The following is a 20,047-nucleotide window of genomic DNA, read 5'->3' as shown; positions in this document are numbered from 1 at the left end:
CTGACAGCTGGTTTCTTCAGCTCCAAGTCTGGGAGTTAGGAGGCAAAAAGAAAACCCGAGGAAGTAACAACTGTGTAGTTCCTCAGTTCTCAAGGTCTCTAGCCAGTCTGCTTTTTCCTTTCCACCATTTAGTCTTCTTCACTTTGTTTCATGTATCATCTCTGCAGATTTTAGTTGTATTTAGCAAGAAGAATAGGGAAAAGTGCACCTATGCCATCTTGCCAGAAGTTGAAGTTCTGTGTACATTATATTTTAATAGGCCTATATTCAGCTGGGGAGAAAAATCCAGCACTTTGTGTACCTGACCACAAAATACAAGGAAAAGAATCATTTATTGAGCAGCTTGGGGGAAATAAAGGTCCACATGAAATCATTTTTATACACCCTATGCTTAATTCTTTGTAAGTCAAATGGATTTAGTTTGGTTTTAACCATTTTTAGGCAGGACACTCTACGATGGTATTCAACTCTTCCGTGCCTTCATGAACTATGAAGAAAACCATAATTCAATTCTTTAACCTGTTTTTTTATACTTTGTTTTCTCCCTTATCTACTAATTCTGCTTGCCCTGTCACACAGCCTTCTGTGTCCGTCTTTCTTCTGCTCTTCTTCTCTTCCTTTTTAACTGTGCTCTAGGTTATTAAACTCATTAAAACTATGTTCAAAGGCAGAAACTTGAGTCATGTCTGAAGATGTGCATAGGCTCTCCATATCTGTGTTGGCTGTTTAGGGGGCTTTTCCCTTATTTCAACTATATTCTGTATATTTGAGACGATGTATGAGCGGATGTGAAGATGAGTGACTTTGTACTATGGTTTCTGAGAATAACACAGGGTGAGAATAGGGAAATGCAGCTGGAATGACAATACATCTTGGCCTATCTACCTTCCCTCCCTACCCGCAGGAAGCTCTCCAGCTCGAACTCTAAATATACCCTAAATCTAAGCCCTGCACCCCTCTCTGTCGCTATGATCTGACGCCGCCACCTCCTCTGGCCGGACTGCTGCGGAGCCTAACTCGTCCCATTTCCATGTGTCTTTCACTATAGACTCTTGTGTGTCAGCGGGAGGGGTCTTTCTCAAACACGAATCAGATCACGTCACTCCTCAGGTTAGATTATCCAGTGCTTTATCAGTGCGATTAGAACAAAATTTCAAGCTCCCTTTCATGACCAACTATGTCCCCTATGTGTTCAGCTGTCAACCTCTCCTACCTGGACGAGGCCACACTCCCCATCTATCACAGCTCTAGCCACCTGACCTTCTTTCCCTTCCTCCAGAACATCAGCTCATTTACCAGGGCTCTTCCTTTTCCCTGCCACCCTCCCGCCACAGACTTCTGCATGACTGTCTTCTTCAGTCGTTCCTCAGGGGCAAGTAGCACCTGCTAGTGAGACCTTTCCTAACCACTCCATCTAAAGCACGTACCCCTTTCTTTCTGCCCAGTCACTATGTATCTCACCAACAACTTAATTTCCTTCATAAGCAAAGAACTATCAGAATTTATAATTTATCCCTTCACCACATAGCCTCCATAGAAGCAGGGATCACATCTCTCTTGTTCTCTTTTTCATTCCTACCCCACCAAGTCCTGGCAGATGGTAGGTCCTCAATAAATATCTAGTAAGTGAATATATATGAGCATATGGTGTGCCATGCACATTATCTGAATTTGTTTTTGCTTTTATAACAAGGTAGGTAAAGTACTTCTTTCATGTAATTAAGGAACTTAGGTTCACAGAGGCTTCACAGATTGTCCAAGGCCACAGGACAGCAAGGAATAGGGCTAACCTCGACTCTAGATTTTGACCTAACGTCCAGTGCTTGTTATGGGGATCTCAAATCCTTGTCTGTGGACTGGCTGCCTCAGTACTCCCAGGGTACTTATTAGAAACATAATCTGTCCTGCTATATGACAAGTTGCCTCACTGTGTAATAAAAACGACGTGCCAGTGGAGAAAAGTAGGTTAGGGACCAGAGAGTTTCAGACTCACAATTACGAAGTTATTTTTCCTATAGGAATTTTAATAATAAAGGTGGTTTTTATAGCTGCAAGTGTATGGCTATAAAATTCAAACGTCACTGAATTAAATCCAGCCCTTAATTAATTATATTGACATTTTGCTCAAAAGTAATGGCCTTTTGTCCTGTCACTGGAGGGGCTGTCATTAGCACAGGCTACTTGTACGTTTCTTATTACCTTTGTGATCCACTGCTAAGACTAATCACAAAGTTACCCAGGTATTTATAATCAACGGAAATATACAATGAAAATAATGTTTCTTAACCACTCAACCTCTTACATCTATTAGAAAAAGCTTGTACATATTATTGAGTCCCATTCTAGATCTACCACCTGAACCTTAGGTGGTTTAAAACCAGCACACGGGGCCATGACTTTGACTTGGGACACAAAGGTCCTCCCTACCCCAAGAACAAGGCAACCACGGGATGGTTCCGGTGTCTTCTGATTTACTCCATCATGGTTGCCAAGGAGACAGAGTCATCCAGTGTGTCTAACCATCCCATCCCAGCATACAGAAGCAGAGCCTTCTCCAGGACAGAGTTCAGACTTCTGAACTTTAGTTGCCTGTTCTGGGACGGAAGCTATAATCTCTATTTTCAACAAGCTCATAGGTAATTCTGATACACAGCCAGGTTCGATAATCAACAAATTATACTCCTGGTTTTTCTGTAACTGATTTCTCTGATTCCTCATGAGTTGGGGAGATTTCTTTTAAGAGATCACTACTAGTTCCCTATTTGAAATTTTCAAGTTGGAGCTCTGATTTTAATGGTCAACTAACAACAACAACAACAAAAATATCAGCCTATTTTAGATCACCTTGCTGATCACCTGACAAGTGAATGCTGCTATATGATGCCGTGCCTAGGTTTGGGTCTGATTCTAGTCACATGAACGAGTCTGACTTTAATGATGGAGATTAATTAAGAAGAAAAAAAGCAGAGATGCAGAGAGAGAGTGAAATGAGAAATTATATGTTTGTGCTGAGACAGTGCTAAGAAAGAAAAAGTCATAGGATGCTGTACTGAAAAAAGGCTTTCACAACAGGCAAAACAGAAAAGAAGTACCCTGAGAGTGGGCTGTGACCGCAGGGCCTCGACAGCATGAGCCGTGCCTGGGCTGTCAGGCCTGTGCGCATGCGCTGCCGGCGGCTACTGCCCCCGCAAGTGCGCTCAGCCTGCAGAAGGCATGTGTGTGGCTTCCTGATGTGAACTATAGGGTTTCTAGATGACGCTTTCGTTTCATCTATGAATTTGTGTTACAGTCGAGAAAGATCTATACAGAAGGAGATTACGCCTCGTTTTATATGCCCAAGAAAAAAAAGGAAATGGGAACAAGCGGCAGGTGTTTTCCATTTATTGGGACTAATACGAGAAATCAAGCCCATCCGAAACAGTCGTACTCAGAAACAGAGGCATTAAGAGAATTGTTTTTGCTCAGTTCAGACCGCATACCCCTTAGCTTTTGGATTATGGTTCCAGTTAGAAGTAACATGGAACAGGGGAAATAGTGCCTCATTGGTGATAAGCGAGGGCAGCCCTTGTCCTTACAGCAGAGGTGCTCGGCTCCCCCAGGCACTGCTTCATCCTGAAGGACGAGCCACGGAGAGACAGGCACGGACAAATGAGCAGCCCCAGGAGCAAATGCTCAGAAATACATTCCTCTGTAGAGTCTGGGCTCTGGCTCCTGCCTCTTTCCTGCATGTGTGACTCTGGGTAAAATCAAAACCCAATGGGAAAAAATCTGAACATATGTGCCTGCAAAAGATCTTTGGCCCGGTATAAAGGTGATTCAGAGAGGGGCCAGAGGAGATGGAAGGTTTGTTTTTTGAGCACAGCCAAGAACAGAGAGCACTGTAAGTAACTTTTTCTCAGGGCCCAAGGCCAGGCCTCTGCTAATAGGAACTTTGTTTTTAACGGCATGATGCCTTCCATTCTAGAAGCCGCGGCTGACATGGATTTGCTACTAACCAAACTCTTTTTTCTTCCTGGTCACACAGCTAGGTCACTTTCCAGAGTCTTTACAATTAGGTGTGAGCAAGGTACCGAGTTCTAGCAGATGGACTGTAGGAAGAACGCCACTTTTTGACCCAATCTACAAAAACCCTCTTGAGCAATAATTTATTTTAGACTGTATGTGAACAAGGAATAATCTATCATATTTTAGCCATCACACATTTATGGTTTTGTTATAGTAGTTAGCAAATGCTAATCCAGGCTTAGTGAATATTTGTTGACTGATTAAATGAATCAAATGGGTCTTGTTCAATTCTAACATGAGTCACAAACATCATTTCGTGGCTATCATTAGTCATCAAAAATGAATCGTACTTCAAAGGCTTGAGATTCTGACTGTGGAGCTGGGGGTAATCCATGCTAGGAAGTGTGCATGTGCACGCATTCCCAGGCAGGGTGAGACATGTTGAGGATGGCTGGGGTACAGGGCAGTGACAAAAACGGGGACTGCAGGCAGCGGGTTTGGAGACTACCAAATGGCCAGGTTTGAGATTCTGAAGTGTAAAGCAGTGACTGGCAGAGACTTCCTAGAGTACCACTCAGGTACGGATTCTGGGTCACATGCATGATGACTGAGCAAATCATTCCTGCTTTGGTTTTCGACTTCTATGGCTGCAGAGCTGAGGAATAAGTACATTAACGCACGTAAAGCTGTTAGAGCAATTCCATAGCACAGTGTGAGGTTGGAACAAATGTTTGCGATCATAGGCATCAGCTCTGCTAAACTGGAGAGGAAATGTTATGATGGGTGTTGATGAACTAAGAAAACAGACAGAAAGGGAAAATTTAAAGAAAAGAAAGAGGAAAAGGACAGGAAAGAGGAGAAGGATCAAATCTGTCGGTGAGAAGGCATGCAACTGCTTCTGTTTTGAAGAACGATGAAGGTTTCAGAATAATTAGAAGTACTTTAAATACGATGGATTCTCCTGAAACTGCCATCAACATCTGGACAGACACAGAGAGCTTAAACGTCACCCCAGGGCTGGTCTAGGGGACCCCAGAAAGTATCTACTTGCAGAGAAGTTGTGAGACCATGTATGCCAGGCTGATTTGCTGGGGACCCCTGCGTCACTGCTCAGGAAACCAGCTGTGATAACCACAGCACCTCTTGAATCTCGATTCAAGAGAAAGGTGAATAAGGCAGTGACACCCACTAATGAAACTATCAGAGTATACAGCAATGAGGTATTATAAATTTCACATACTCTCAACATCTAAAACTAAACAGATTGCATTCGATCCAGATTTCATCAATGGATAATGCCCTATGATAAGTGAGAATATCAAAACAATGCCGTAAGAAATGCTCGCTTCTGCAATTTATCACAAGCTTCTCACAAGGGCCACTGGAGTTAGATCTGCAAAAACTTCCTGAGGTGAGAATTCCCAGTTGAAGAATTTGAGACTCGAGTTAAATAAAGTTTAAGGGGCTACGATCAGTGTGATGCCATGAAAGCCCTTATAAAGACCAACAACATCTAACACATCTGAAATGAGTAATGAGGGATACGGATACTGACTATTCCTAGTTACCATCCCATGCTGGCCAGAAACTTCTCAGGATCTGGCTACCTGGCCATTTCAACAAGAGTCGCTTTGTTACAGATAATAGTTATATTGAAATGCATGATTTTTTTCCCCCCTTAGTCTGGTTCTCCTTCCAAATGCCTTTCACATTTTATAGCTCAGGGATTTTTTAACTCCTTCCTGTCCTGCTGGCTCATGTAAGGTCTCCTTCACTTCCACCTCCTGCCTTGAGAGTTGGCATCTGGCCTTTCAGTCCACTCTGCTTACCTGGTACCCTTTCTCATCACCAGTCCTCTGGGAACCTTTCCTCTCCCCTGTTATTTTTCCAAGACATCACTGGCAAAAGCTGTACTTCTTCTAGTCTCCCAAAGATAAAGGAAGTAAATCTGTGAACGTTAGAATTTCAGGTAAGGGGAGTTTATCGGTGGTGGCGGAGGGACAGCTGTTCTTCATTTGTATGTAAGACATTCATAGAACTCTTAGGTCTTCAAGAGACCCAAGTGTGTATCTATTTAAAACCCCTCTGTTTATAATAAGGACACAGATTTATAGTTCTAAATCTGCTTCTATATTTTGTAATGAGGCAAATACTTTCCTTACAATCTTACTTATTCCATTATTACAATAAGCTTCCTTTTTTGTAATAGTAAAAAATAAATGTTTCTCTTTCATCCAAATCATTACATGGTTTTAGTTAGCATAATCTAATAAAATAAATTATTACCCTTTGTGTAATATTCTGACTACACTGGGAAATGTGGTGTAATATCTGATCAGAAAATACAGAAAGTGGAAGATTTGACCAGAGGATACTGGTAACCTTCAGGCTATGTTCACAGCACAGACACGTTTAGCCCCAAAGTAATTTTTTTTTACAAGTTTGAATTAGTTGGGCTCAGTTAAAAATGGAGAGATTAAAAGTGTGTGTGTGTGTGTGTGTTGGTTTGGTATATCTGGAGAAATTATTAAGTCTATCTACATTAAATTTGCATTTTTCTATGGCAACAGTTCAATGAAAATGAGCTGTGCCCTTCAGTAGGGGTGTGGTAGGCAGAATAATGCCCCACCCCCAACCCAAAATGCCTACGTGCTAATCCTTGGAATCAGTGTCTATGTTATGCTACATGGCAAAAGGAAACCAAAGTTGCTAATCAGCTGACCTTAAAACAGGGAGATTATTCTAGGTTACTTAGGTGGGCCCAGTCTGTCACACGAGCTCTTAAAATCAGAAGACGGAGACACAGGAAGTTTGTCAGAGAGAAGCAACGAGAGAAGGGCTCAGCCCGCCATTTGTAGCTTTGAAGATGGATGAAGAAGGCCAAATGCCAAGGAATGCAGTAGCTTCTAGAATCTGAGAATGGGGGCGCCTGCGTGGCTTGGTCGTTAAGCGGCTGCCTTTGGTTCAGGGCGTGATCCCAGGGTCCTGGGATCGAGCCCTGCATCGGGCTCCCTGATCTGCTGGGAGCCTGCTTCTTCCTCTCCCACTCCCCCTGCTTGTGTTCGTTCTCTCGCTGGCTGTCTCTCTGTCAAATAAATAAATAAATAAATAAATAAATAAATAAATCTAAAAAAAAAAAAAAAAGAATCTGGGAATGGCACTCCGTTCACAGTCAGTAACAAAACAGGGACCAGAGTCCTAGGTCACAAGGAATTAAGTATTGCCAAAACCCAAATGAGCAAAAAAGCTTTCTCCCCTAGAGCTTTCAGAAAGGAATGCAGCCTATTGACATCTTGATTTTATCCTGTGAGACTATACCAGACTTTTGACCTGTGGAAGTGTAAGATTGTGTATTTCTGTTGTTTTAACAAAGTTATTGCTACAAAAAAAAGATATATAAATGACTAATAAGCACAAAAAAGATACTTGACATCATTAATCATTAGAGAAATATAAATTAAAATGACAGTGAGGGGCGCCTGGGTGGCACAGCGGTTGGGCGTCTGCCTTCGGCTCAGGGCATGATCCCGGCGTTATGGGATCGAGCCCCACATCAGGCTCTTCCGCTGTGAGCCTGCTTCTTTTTCTCCCACTCCCCCTGCTTGTGTTCCCTCTCTCGCTGGCTGTCTCTATCTCATAAATAAAAATAAAAAATCTTTAAAATGACAGTGAAATATGACTTCTCATTCATGAGCATGGTGATAATAATAATAATAATAAAAAAGGATGCTAACGAGCGTTGTTGAGGACGTGGAGAAACCGGAACCCTCTTCCATTGCTGGTGGAAATGTAAAATGGTACAGCCACTTTGGAACACGGTCATTTCTAGAAAAGTTAAATCCAGCGCAGACTCCTTGACAAGGGACTGCATACCTAGTACAAAAATGTGATGCTGCAGGGTCTCCCAGAAACGACTAACCCAGGATACGCCATATCCCACTACCTGCCCGACACGCATCCTTCCCTTACTCCTTGGGATAGACGTGAAAGTCGCCTTTTCAGAATTTGAGATGGGCTAGCTGGGATCATTCGTACTTCTTTGTTTCTTTTAGTCTACTGAGGAGCAGAGCAAGTTGGCTGGATTTTCCTGCTATATTCTTATCCATTTTATTTAAGTTCTATAAAAGCTAGGCCTCTTTAGTAGGCATGCTCTCCATCTGTATATATTGAACAAAACTTAAGGACGTTGATTACACAGTATTATATCTGATAATAAAATCCCTTGATGGCAGCTTGGATTAGTCAATGGCCATTACCCTGTTGTTCAGAGCACCATCTGAAATATAGCCAAACTTGTCTACCTTTCCCTCTGATCTAATGCACTGGAGAAAACCTTCCTTTGTTTGTCTTTGCCGCTGGTGACAGGACCCTCTCTGAGTCTAACTGTGAGGCAAAGTCCTCCTCTGGTTAACAGAATTGCTGGAAAGAAATTTCAGAAATACCAATCTGAAATGACTTATGTTATAAAAACCTTACAAAACTGCTTGCCTTTTATTGCAGCTACTAAATCATGATGGGGAGGGGGTAGAGAAAGAAGAATTTCAAGGACAACGGCCTTTTATTTTTATTTTCCTTTTATTTTATTTTCTGTGATCTCTTTATTAGACACAGTATGTGTCAGCTATTCAACTCATAAAAAAGCAGAAAAGCATGCCAGGAAAGGAGAAATATTTTCTGTCTCTCTCTTCCTGGGAAAACTTCAGATGAGCTCATCTGTATTCTCTCCTTTCAATGAAAGATATGCTCATCCCTCATCTTCTTCTCACTTTCCAGTGATGATGTCAGGCAGGCCTTACAGTATCTCTTTTGTGATCTTATAAAATCAATGACAACCAAAACTGTTTCCCTTATGGCTATGACCTCATCCATGGTCTACACCTGGAAAGGACTCATCTGCATTGGTAAGTAGAGCTAAACTCCACCGATCCAGACTGAAGCAATTTACCAGGAAACTACTGCTTTCCTTCAAGACCCTGCCTTTGCCATTCAGATTGGAAGGTTTCTGAGCAACCTGGCTGAGTGTTGAATCTGACTAGTCGAGATGGCTCTCCCGTTTTGTGCCCATCTCTGTATACACTAGAAACTCTCCTTTACCCAGACCTGTCTATACCTGATGTAAAGTCATCAATACTTCAAACTGTTAGGTATGTGACATTCTGGGGATGTTCTTATACTCCTCCCTACCCCCGATTACCATCCCATCCATGGTATGCTACTGTCATCTACATTCTGAGCAGTGAAACAGGTACCCAATTAAGTTAGTTTAGGACAGGAAGGAATTTTGTGGCCCTTTGTTTATCTGGCTGTGAGCTTCCCTTCTGAACCAGGGAGGCAGACAGGGAGATGCTGGCTGTCTCCACGCTGACACACACTTGCAAATTACCCTCAAATCTCTGAGACTTACAGATAAATCAACACCTAATGGATGGGTTTGGAGAAAAGCAAGAGGATACTAAAGACACTAATTTACAGGCCCAAAGAAGGCAAACCTAGGAAGGGTTTGGCTGTAATAGCATGTCTGAAGCTGAATGGTATTTACATGTTTAAAGAAAAATTGTGTACAGAATGGCAATGGGCCTGAAATGAATCTGAGAGGCAGAACTGGAAACACAGTCAATCCTGAAGATGGGGCAACTCAATGGAAGGGGTCTGGTTGTGGGCCACGGAGAGTTCGTCGGCCCCCTCTGAAATATTCCTTATCACAAGCTGTCCCCCTTGCTCTGAACCCAGGAAGTCCAGCCCTTTCCAGATGGCTAATCCAACTTCTGGGGCTGACATGCAGACACTGAGGGCGAGGTGCCCTCCACAGGGCTTGTGAGCTTCCTACTCTCTGAAAAAGTCTCCCCTACTGTAAAAATAACTCGGCTTTTGTTTTATGCGTTATTCTCACAATAGTAATAGCTAACAAATATCAAGTGCCCAGTTATAAGCATTTTATATGAATGAATGTATTTAATCTTGACAGGAACCGTCTGAATCAAGCACTATTTTTATCAGCATTTGCAAAGAAGAAGCCAAGTCAGAGAGAGCAAAGAAGTTGCTGGAGGTTATACAGCCAGGAAGTGACAGAGCCAGGATTCCAATGCAGATTAGGAGGCTAGAGAGTCCTCAGGCTTAACTGTCATGCACTTCCTGCTCTCCTGAGTTACTATGAGTAAGTCTCCCTACTTCTGGTTAACTAAGACACACTGGCAAGACCAGAGTTCATACCTTCCTTACAAAATCATAGGGACACCTGAGTATCTTGAGCCTCAAAAAGATTTTTCCCCCCTTGTGGTCTAACATCCACACAGAAGTCAAGGCAAAAAGTCTGCAATGATTTTGCAAGTACAGAAGCACGGAGATTACCATGAAGATTAGACTGCATTTGAGCTCAATCAGTTCTTAAGTCCATACTTGAAAAATTTCAGTGTGAAGACTTATAATGAAGAATACGTGGAAGCCAAGTTGGACTCATGTTTTACACATTTTAGAATTGCTTTCAGGATGTGTTTCATTTTAGGAAAGCTAGAGAAAGAAAATGAAACATTTATTGAGTGTGAACTGTGTGCCTGGCATAGGGCTAAATGCTTTTTTACATGTGCCATCTTGTTTAACGCACAACGATCCCAGAAGATATTATTAATTTCATTTTTATAGATGAGAACGAAAACTCAATGAGGTTATAGACTTTGTTCAAGGTAAGCAGTATAATCGGTAAACAAATTTAGAAATGCTTGACACTTATTTCCCCCTTAAATTCAGTGTGTATTTGGGTGGTATTTTATACACCACTACACAGGATCTTGACACATACATTTGAAGGAAATTGTAAATCTCTCCATTCTAGGTAGTCCTGCATGCATCTGTTGCCTTCCCTAGTCTGTACACATTATGGAGCACCAAACTCAGGCGTTATTTATTGCTAAATGTCCCACAGTATGTGGCGGAGGGTGTGTTTAGAAGAGTAGCGGGTATACCAGAGTTGTAGATGATAATCCCAGGTAAAGACACAAATCCAACCTTAATTTTTATCGGAGATATTAGATTCATCAGCAGACTGAACCCACCCCAGCACTGAAGTATAAGGACACAGTCCCCTAGGCCCTAGGGGTGGTGTTTGTGATCTGCTTCGTGGGTCAGCCCCTTTCCTCCCATTACCCAGTGCCTCTCTGGCTGCTCTCTCTTTTCTGGCTTTGAACACTTTGGCAGCCTCCACTAGCTCTTCTTCAAAGAGCTGAAGACAAGTCTGATGTTACAATTGCCTTACTTAATTCCAGACAGGTTTCCATTAATCGTATTAAATTCAGGTGAACAAAGGCTATTTAGTCTGTGATGGAGCTGAACCGTATCTGGATAAATATAAACAAGAGACTTAATCCTGTAAAAGCCATTATTTGCCAGCAACTGGAAGGATGTCAGCAGTGCCCTTGCTAAAGGCAGGTTGGAGTGTGGAACGCAGAAGAGCTTTTACGAGATTGGTGCTGAGCATCTGGACTCTGTATAAAGGGGGGGGGGATCAAGATTGTAACTGGAATACATTAGGAGGAAAGCAAATGTTCTGCTCACTCAAAAAAAATAGGCATTAATAATATCAGTCTTTAATCCACCCCAGGGCAATCTTAGCTTGCCTTATTCACGGCTGACTTTCATCTTCCCTGGAAAGCCTCCTGCTAAAGGTCCCTTTCCAGATCAGCCGTAGGTCATGGGGGCAGAAATGCTCTTGCTAAACAGATATGCAAGGGAGTAGCATGTGTGACTAGAGAACAGTGTGACAACATAATCCCAGCATGGATCGATGAGGTCAGTGTGGGGTGATGTTGGCTTTTCTAGCATCTACTGAATCATCTGACGGGAGCAGCAATTGGAAAGAATAAATACAAACACATGCAACGTACCGCCAAAAAGACTGCGTGGCCCAGATCTGAGAAAAAGTATCCTACTTTGGTAGGACCATTGGGGAAACGGAAGGAACAATGAGCTGGGAGTCAGGAGGCCTCAGTTCCCTTCTTATCTCCACAACGAGCTGAGTGGTTACTTGACCTCAGGTTACAGGACCCGGCCTCTAAGAAATGAGGGCACTGGTACAATTGACACCTAAGGTCTTTTTCAGTTTCAAAGGCAAGGATTTGTGTCCTACGTTGAGAGGTTTTTATAAAGTACATGATGACAAGACCGCAACCTTGGGAGACACTGTACCCTGCACCGCAGTTTTCTGCAATTGCCATGTGCAGAATGTTTGCCCAGATTTGTGGATAAAGGGAAAGTGCTGGCAGGTGCATTAGAGCAAGAGGTTGAAATAAAACAGAACTGGAGAGAAGAACACTCTTGCTCCAAACCATGACTGTGGAATTCCAGCTACCCGTGAGTCTTAAGTCTTCTCTGTGACAGGTGTAACAAGGAGAAATGATAGGATCGCAAATGAGTGTTCAAGATCTCAGCTCACAACCCGTGTTCCCGAACATGTTACTTATTTGTACACAACTCCTTTGCTCATATTGTTCTTTCTTCCTGGAATATCTCCCCCATCTCTGCTTATTGAAATTCACTCATTCTGACTCTAAAATCTCCCAGATGGAATGAAGGTCTTTGTTTACTCTTAGGTTATCATTTATACCATGTATTTCATTCTACTTCCTATTATACGTCAGCTCCATTTAATTGTAACGATAAGCTATAATCGCTCTGAAGGCAGGGTATGAATCTCATTTATTTATGTGCTCCTGGGCCTGCCTGGCACGTCATAGGCACCCACAGTGTCATTCCGAATCAAACCACACAAGATTTTCATGTTACCTGCTAACGTGACAGCAATGGAGACAGAGTCATATCCCAAGGCATTTGTGGCATTACAAGTGTAGAAACCCACATCAGCTTCCACTGGTGCCAGGATCTGTAAGGAATCATCTGGCTGCAGAAGAATCCTGGAGCAACAGAAAAGAAATGGACACCTGATCAGGTCAGTTGACTCCTTTTTGGCATTTAATACTGGTAAGGCAGGAAGGAACACGTTTTATTTTTATATCTATCTATCTATCTATCTATCTATCTATCTATCTATCTATCTATCTATCTATCTATCAGATTCTATCTATCTATCTATCTATTTAAGGTAGGCTCTATGCCCAGCATGGGGCTTCAACTCATGACCCTGAGATCAAGACCTGAGCTGAGATCAAGAGTTGGATGTTTAACCGAGCCACCTACGTGCCCCTGGAACCCTGTTTTAAAAGACACAAACCAGCCACAGTGACACTCTGGAACCCAGGCTCTCTCGTCATTTTGATTGATGTGATTCTGAAAGCAGCCACAAATGAGGTTTTTGATTGCCTATGCAGCTTGTTGATTACTTGATCTAAAAATACCAGTTGGGAGTAGACAGTGTATGTTTGCTGAATACATATAACACCCACATCACGGATGAGAGGGGATGCCAGAATGAATGGTGCAGACGGATTTGCGAAAGGCTTATTAAAGAAAAGGAAAAATCATAAAGGAGTAGAGCTTGGTTGGATGATGGAAAGTAGGCAGGGCTTCCAGACATGGAGAAAAACATCTGGAGTAAAGGATTGGAGGTGAGAGGAAGCCAAGAGTCAAATATTGATGAAAGGATCCTGATGCGTATGTTTGAAGGAAATTTTATGTCTAACTACTTCTCGGTTCTAGGTAGTCATATGTACATCTATTACCTTCATTAGTCTGTAAACATCATGGGGTATAAAACTCAGATCTGTTTCCGTAATACTTAATAAAGGACCTTTGTAGAGAAGGTGCCCAGTAAAATGAAGGCAAAACCTGAGCTTCAGACAATGGTAGAGAATTCCAGAATAATCACCATCTAGTTCCAACACTTTGCTTTCCCTAAAAATAATTATAAGAATCACATTGTGAGTGCCTAACAAGAGCTTCAAATCCACTTCAATATCAGTCTACTCTTTTTTTTTTTTTGATTTATGCCTTTGCAGATTAGTGACTAATGATGATTTGAAGCTGATGTCTCAGTGACTCGATGAGGCTGATGACAACTGGATTGTATAGGTGGAGGTGGGAATCCAGAAGGGCAATGGAGGAGGACAGACAGGAAGCTCAGAGATCCAGTGCCTGGACCTGCCCAGGCCTTAGGTTGGCAAACCATTCAATGGCACAGCAATGCCTTACAGATGGCTTATGGGCTTCTGGAGTCAGTCATTTCCATGTTTGTGATAATTTCCTCCTCCCTAGTTTTAAAAGTCCCAAAGATCTGTTCACCTAATATCATGTTAACATCCACCCACAGGAGGTAAGCTGGAAACAGGGGTCATTTTAAAGGAAAGGAGAGGGAGGGAAAGCATGAAAAATGTCAGAAGGACTTGTGAGACTTGGTGGTGAAATTAAGACTAGGAGTCAGACCTCCTGCCCCAGCAACATGTTCTCTCCACTATACCATCCTTTCCTTTTTTCACTATCTCTCCTGCTGGGTCCTGTCCAGACTCTATGGTATTGGCACTTTGGCACTGTCTCTCGTCAGCTCGTAGTTATTCTGAGGTGGGCAACCAGTCTGGCAATGGATCACGCTTCCTCAAATCCATTTTTGGCCTTCAGCTGATTGCACTGCTTACTCTTACCTCCTGGCAGAGGGAAGGCAGGAAAGAGGAAAAGCAAGGCTTACATGTGTCAGTCTTCAATCTACTTATGCAGTTCTGGTAAAAATGGGGAAGGAAACAGAAAACCTCAGCTAAAGGGAAGTTTCTGGATGGTCTGTGTTTGATTCAGTGCCATTCCACACCATCACCACAATTGCTGAGAGAGTGGAGCTTTTGGGGCACTGAACTGGAGCTGAAGTTTCATGAGGGGTGGGGGAGAGGGGTGGTAGCGTTCATCCACTCATTCATTCACACATCCATTAAATGCTAAGTGATTTTCCCCAAACAATTACATGTTGGTCTATTTCAAAGAAGCTAATAAGAGAAAGATGACGATACACACTTCTTATCTTTGGTAAACTATATAATATGCAATAATGTCACTATCTAAAAAAAGAATCTTAACAGACACAACTATATATCATTGCTAAATCTCTTCAGGTATTCAGGCTGTTTTAGATTAAAAAAATTAAAAACTGATTTTATGATTTAAATCATGATGATGTCCCAGGAACATGTATGCCTCCATAATGATTTCCAAACAGCAATAATAAAAGCAGGCTTAATCAAATTTCAATAGAACTGACTGCTCATGATGATTGAGTCTAGTCCATTGTTATTCAGTTTCACTGCACTCAAAAGGCAGGGATTAGAATTTGCTAAATTCCCAAGTCCCTTGGGATGGTTGCCTCCCTAAAACTGACATTGTCACTCTCTTCCCTACAGAGAGGTTTCTTGAAGATTCAGAGCAAGAGGCTAGAAGGCCGGTCTACTGAACTTCATTTTGGTCCTGCTATTGTTTAAGTAGTCACTACTGGCAAATCCCTTTACCTTCCTACATTTCAGCTTATTTCCTTCTAAAACTCAGTTGAAGTAGGTTTTCCTACTCAGCAGAGGAAGCTGTGAAAATAAGGTATATAAGGCATTTCCAGACAATCTTTTGGCATTTCCAGTGATGCTTTTGTTGGTAATGTTGGACGCTCCGAATGAAGAATTAAATTCAAGGAAGGATGGGAGTGGTAAAGATTGTCAGAAAGGAAGAGAGGGGCACATGCTATTGGCCAATTCTCTGTAGCCGCCAGACAATTTATTAGATCTCCATATTCAGCTCATTCCCCCCCCTAGAACTACTGTATCTGCCTGATCTCATGCAGGAGGTATAAAACCCACTCCCACAGTGGGCCTGAACCGCCCATTTTTTAAAGGTGGGGGTTTGCTTTTGTAGCTGCACCACTTATAGACACAGGTGCTACTGCGTGAGCCATAATGCTCTCTGAGCAGGTCTGGAGCTTGGAAACGATCCCCACAGAGGTGAGAAGGAGGAGAGCATATGGGGCTGAACTAGGATGGGAATAATGGGGCTGGAAAGGAATGAACCTAGACCTTGAGATTCACCATTTGCATGTTCTTTTATTCTAGAAAATGTATATACATAGAGAAGATAAAGTATTCGCCTTCATAAAAACAGTCTTAAATATGAACTTAAGACAAAATCTACATGGGACAAAATCTGAATCTGTCACTTATTGCATATACTTACAAATTATTTCCACTCATAAAACTGAACTCTTTCGCTTAAGGAGGTACAGAGTTATTTGGTTGTGGAGTCGGACTTTGAAATAGAGATTCTTTGTCTAACACTCTTTTTTCAATTTATCATGTCTTTTAGTATGTCCTCAACTTCAGTAGGTGGGGGTTTGGAGGCTGCCACCAGGGGGAGCAGTAGTTCTGGAGAGGGTTCCCATGCAGGGCTCTCTAGGAAACATGACAAGGCAAAGGAAAGGGCTTTGCTGTGAAACCTGAGGTCGTCCATAGTCTATCTAGCCTGGCATTTAGGGAGAGAGATTCCTGGGGGGAAAAATGTTTTCTTTGTATTTCAGGCGTCTGCTCTATTAATTTAACTTAATTTGTTAGTAGCTGAATTCTGTCAGCTTGTATTTCGTTTTCGGATTTGACAGGACTGTTTTAGAATGCACAGACACAGAAACATAGTGCTGCTTTCCAAGCAAAACCAGAAAGATTTCTCTGGGGTTGTTTTGGAATTTAAGGAATCAGAGAATGAAGGGACATGGAATGGGGCATAATTAAGGCCTACATAGAAAATGGTCCTGTGGTCACATTAGATATATTAATACTAGCTGCTTTTCTCCCATACCCATACCCCACTTCCCTTTTGGTTTACTGAGCTAAAACTTACTGCTTTATTTCTTTGGTCATACAGTTAGCCAGAAAATAAAGGAGTTTTGCTTTTCTGATGGCCTTTTCTTGTGAGCTTCTTTGTGACAGCATGTCTGCTCGAGCATTCTAACGAAGAAAGAGCAGCTGAGAGAGTAAAAATAATTGTTTTAGTGACATAAGTATGGCTCTTGTCCACCTTGTGAGTAGGATCCAGACAAGGTGCCCATGGGCCAGTCCTACCAAGTCCAAGCTCCTTGAGGTGAAGTTGTCTCCTCTGCATTTGTAACGTACAGTGAGAAAGTACTCTGAGGTGAAAAGGAGGAAGCTCTGGGTGTCTAAAAGAGAGTGTCTAGCAATTTGGTGAGTGGGGTGGCATCATGATGCCCTCTGAATCCTTGGTCAGCTATGACCACCACTGTTCTGTGTAGGCCTGTCTCTCAAAGTCACCTTCATGACCAGCTACGTGAAGCTGCTGCTGGAGAGGAAGGCTTCTGCTTTCAGTCAAGAGAGACAGAGACATGTGGAGGACTTCGATGAGCTTTTCAACTCTGAGCCTCTAATCTCTTTCTGCAAACGGAGGATAATAGTGACCTCAGATAGTTCATAGGAGGCTCAGGCCTTCTGCCCTCACAAGCATGCATTCTTAAACCCATTTTAGGTCCCAACACAGGACTGGACGCTGGAAATCACAGGCACGTCCTTTCTCTTTAGAATAGTATCTTCCTCTCCTCTTTGCAAAATTACCTATCCCACATCCCAACACTAACTTGTTTCTCAAATCAAGGTGGCCTCTTTGAGTCTCCTTGTCATTCACTTGGGGATGAATTCATGCTCTTTCTTCTCCCATCTATCTTTCCAAATTTTCCCATTCCATTAGGAACGAGTCGAATTCTACCTCCTGTGTTACCACGGTCCACAAGAATTTCTACCTTTCCTGATCTCCCAGAGTTGTTCTGAGGTGTACTACAAAACCCTTTCTACTCTACAAAGTCTCATTTCTTTAGTTAGATTGGAAACTAATACTGCAAGGGCTGAGACTCTTGCTTCTTCCATAGTTCCCTCCTCAGTATTCAGCACAGGGCTGGCATGCTGAATAGATACTTGTTTAGTTATCTTCAGAGCAGTGGAGCTCGAAATGATCCCTACTGACAATAAAGTATAGAGGTTAAGAGCCCAGATGCTGGAGGCGAACTGCCTGGGTCCCAACCCCAGCTTTACCACTCAGTCACTTTGTAACCTTGGACAAGTCATTTACCCCCGCATCACAGTTTCCTTAATTATAGAATGAGGAGAATTATAGCACCTATCTAGGATTGTTGTGAGTATCCTACCTGAGCTCAGGTATTTAAAGGATATAGACAGACGATGGGCTCCTGGGTGGCTCAGTCAGTTAAGCTTCCAACTCTTGGTTTTGGCTCAGGTCATGATCTCAGAGTTGAGAGATCAATCCCCGTGTCAGACTCCACGTTGGGCATGGAGTCTGCTTATGATTCTCTCTCTCTGTCTCTGCCCCCACCCCCACAAGCGCACTCTCTCTCTCTCAGAATAAGTAAAGAAATAATGGAGATGAGTGCCTGATGTGGCAAAACCTACGGAAGCATAGGTTGTTGCTGCTGTGATTGACATGACCATTGCCACCATCATTCACTCTTCATGTCTGAGCACATGTATTCTGGACGTTGTGACGAACTGTTCTGACAAGGGTAAAGGACTGAGAAATGTAGAGCTTTCAAGGAATAAAATATCAATCAGGCACATGGGGAGGGACAGAGGGTTTTCTGTGTGAGCGAGCAGGGAGTAAGCCACAGTGCCTTTACCTTGGGGGTAGCATTGGGGATGGAGAAGAGGAACAGAGACTGAGACCGGATGGCACATTGGGTTGGCAACTGGCTCAGTTCTACTCTTGACTCAGAAATTTCTGAGTAAGTATAACTACATATTTTCATAACTGCTTTAACACTATGAACCAGATACTGAAATCTTAGAACACTTGAAAAAAAAAAAGCCAGAATCCTGTAATTGCAAAAAAAAAAAAAAAAAGTATATAAGTAGAGAATAAAGGAATGAGATTTGGAAAAAAGTGAGCTTACAAGCAAATATGTGAAGTGAAAGGCAGCTGTGCAAAGAACATCAGCTCCAAATTCCTAGGAGGAAATGCTGAGGACTTTTAGTTACCCTGAAATGCAGACTTTTTCTTCTCCTGACTAGGATCATCAAATCTATCACAGAGGTACGGTGGGGGCCGTTACTTATTAGACAAGTGTATAAGCTTTCCATAATTTCATTCTCACTGTCATGTGATTAGATCAATGATTTTACCCCTTTTGAGAGAAGAAGTGAAAGCTCAGAGAAGTAACTTGCTCAGCTAGTGCATGGTGGAATCAGGAATGGGGAGTGACCTTTGACCTTTACAAAAATGACCATATGCAGGCATCCACTGGGGCCTAATAGTAAGGCATGTGGTTTGGCTTCATTTTTGGTGGGGGGTAATTTGTGCCAAGGTTTGTAGTTACTCAGGGAAATGGACAATCACTAAAAAGAATATTCTGGATTTTAAATAACTGGAAGGCATGTGGTTTGGCCTCATTTTTGGTGGGGGGTAATTTATGCCAAAGTTTGTAGTTACTCAGGGAAATGGATAATCACTAACAAGAATATTCTAGATTTTAAATAGCTTGAAGCTGGAGGAAAAAAAGAATGCTGTGAGAAGACCTCCTCTGTGAGCAAGAATTTTTTTTTTTCTGAAACCAAAAATTATAGTAGCCCAGAGACTTGCAAGGCCGAGTTTTGTTTCGCACAGATATTTTGGGGAACAGAGTTGAGGTTCATGAAGAGTTTCATATCACCATTTGGCTAGGGCAACTTTTTATAACCTTGGCTGTTTTAATGTAATTGCCAACTAAAAGTTATTTGATGCTGGAAGCTTCACGATTGCTCCAGGTGGAAGTACAGAACATATTCTTGGAATGGGAGAGGCCACCTGACCACACGTTCTTAACCCTGTCCTAATACTTTCTGCCAAACTTTTCAACTTCTCTCTCTTCAGCAACTCATGAAGTCTTGAATTTGCTAATACGTGTAGTTTTATTTGCTAGCTGGGTAATTCACTTGGAGCTATCAACCTCTGCGTGACATGACTCTGACTCGATTTCCTATTTACCTGGGAGGGGGATCAAACTCTGGTCAGCTGCCACCTGCTTTTGTCACTAGAGTTTTATTAGCGCACCACCATGCCCCGGTAAGTGCTTTCTATGACCGCTTTT

At 42.4% G+C, this 20,047-nt stretch overlaps 1 protein-coding gene across 5 annotated transcripts in view; it reads right to left on the bottom strand.

Annotated features, from left to right (window-relative positions):
• ADAMTSL1 (ADAMTS like 1) overlaps nt 1-20,047 on the bottom strand; it is an 861,688-nt gene that overhangs the window by 82,534 nt on the left and 759,107 nt on the right. For all 5 annotated transcript variants that reach the window (XM_019801253.2, XM_034663958.1, XM_034663959.1 and 2 more), the window contains one exon: nt 12,781-12,908. In XM_019801253.2, coding sequence (XP_019656812.2) covers nt 12,781-12,908 — 128 coding nt within the window. The remainder of the gene's footprint in view (nt 1-12,780; nt 12,909-20,047) is intronic.

This window comes from Ailuropoda melanoleuca, chromosome 7 (assembly GCF_002007445.2).
Source record: "Ailuropoda melanoleuca isolate Jingjing chromosome 7, ASM200744v2, whole genome shotgun sequence".
Taxonomy (NCBI): Eukaryota; Metazoa; Chordata; class Mammalia; order Carnivora; family Ursidae; genus Ailuropoda; species Ailuropoda melanoleuca.
The sequence above is the reverse complement of the archived record's forward strand: the minus strand, read 5'-3'. Positions and strand labels throughout refer to the sequence as shown.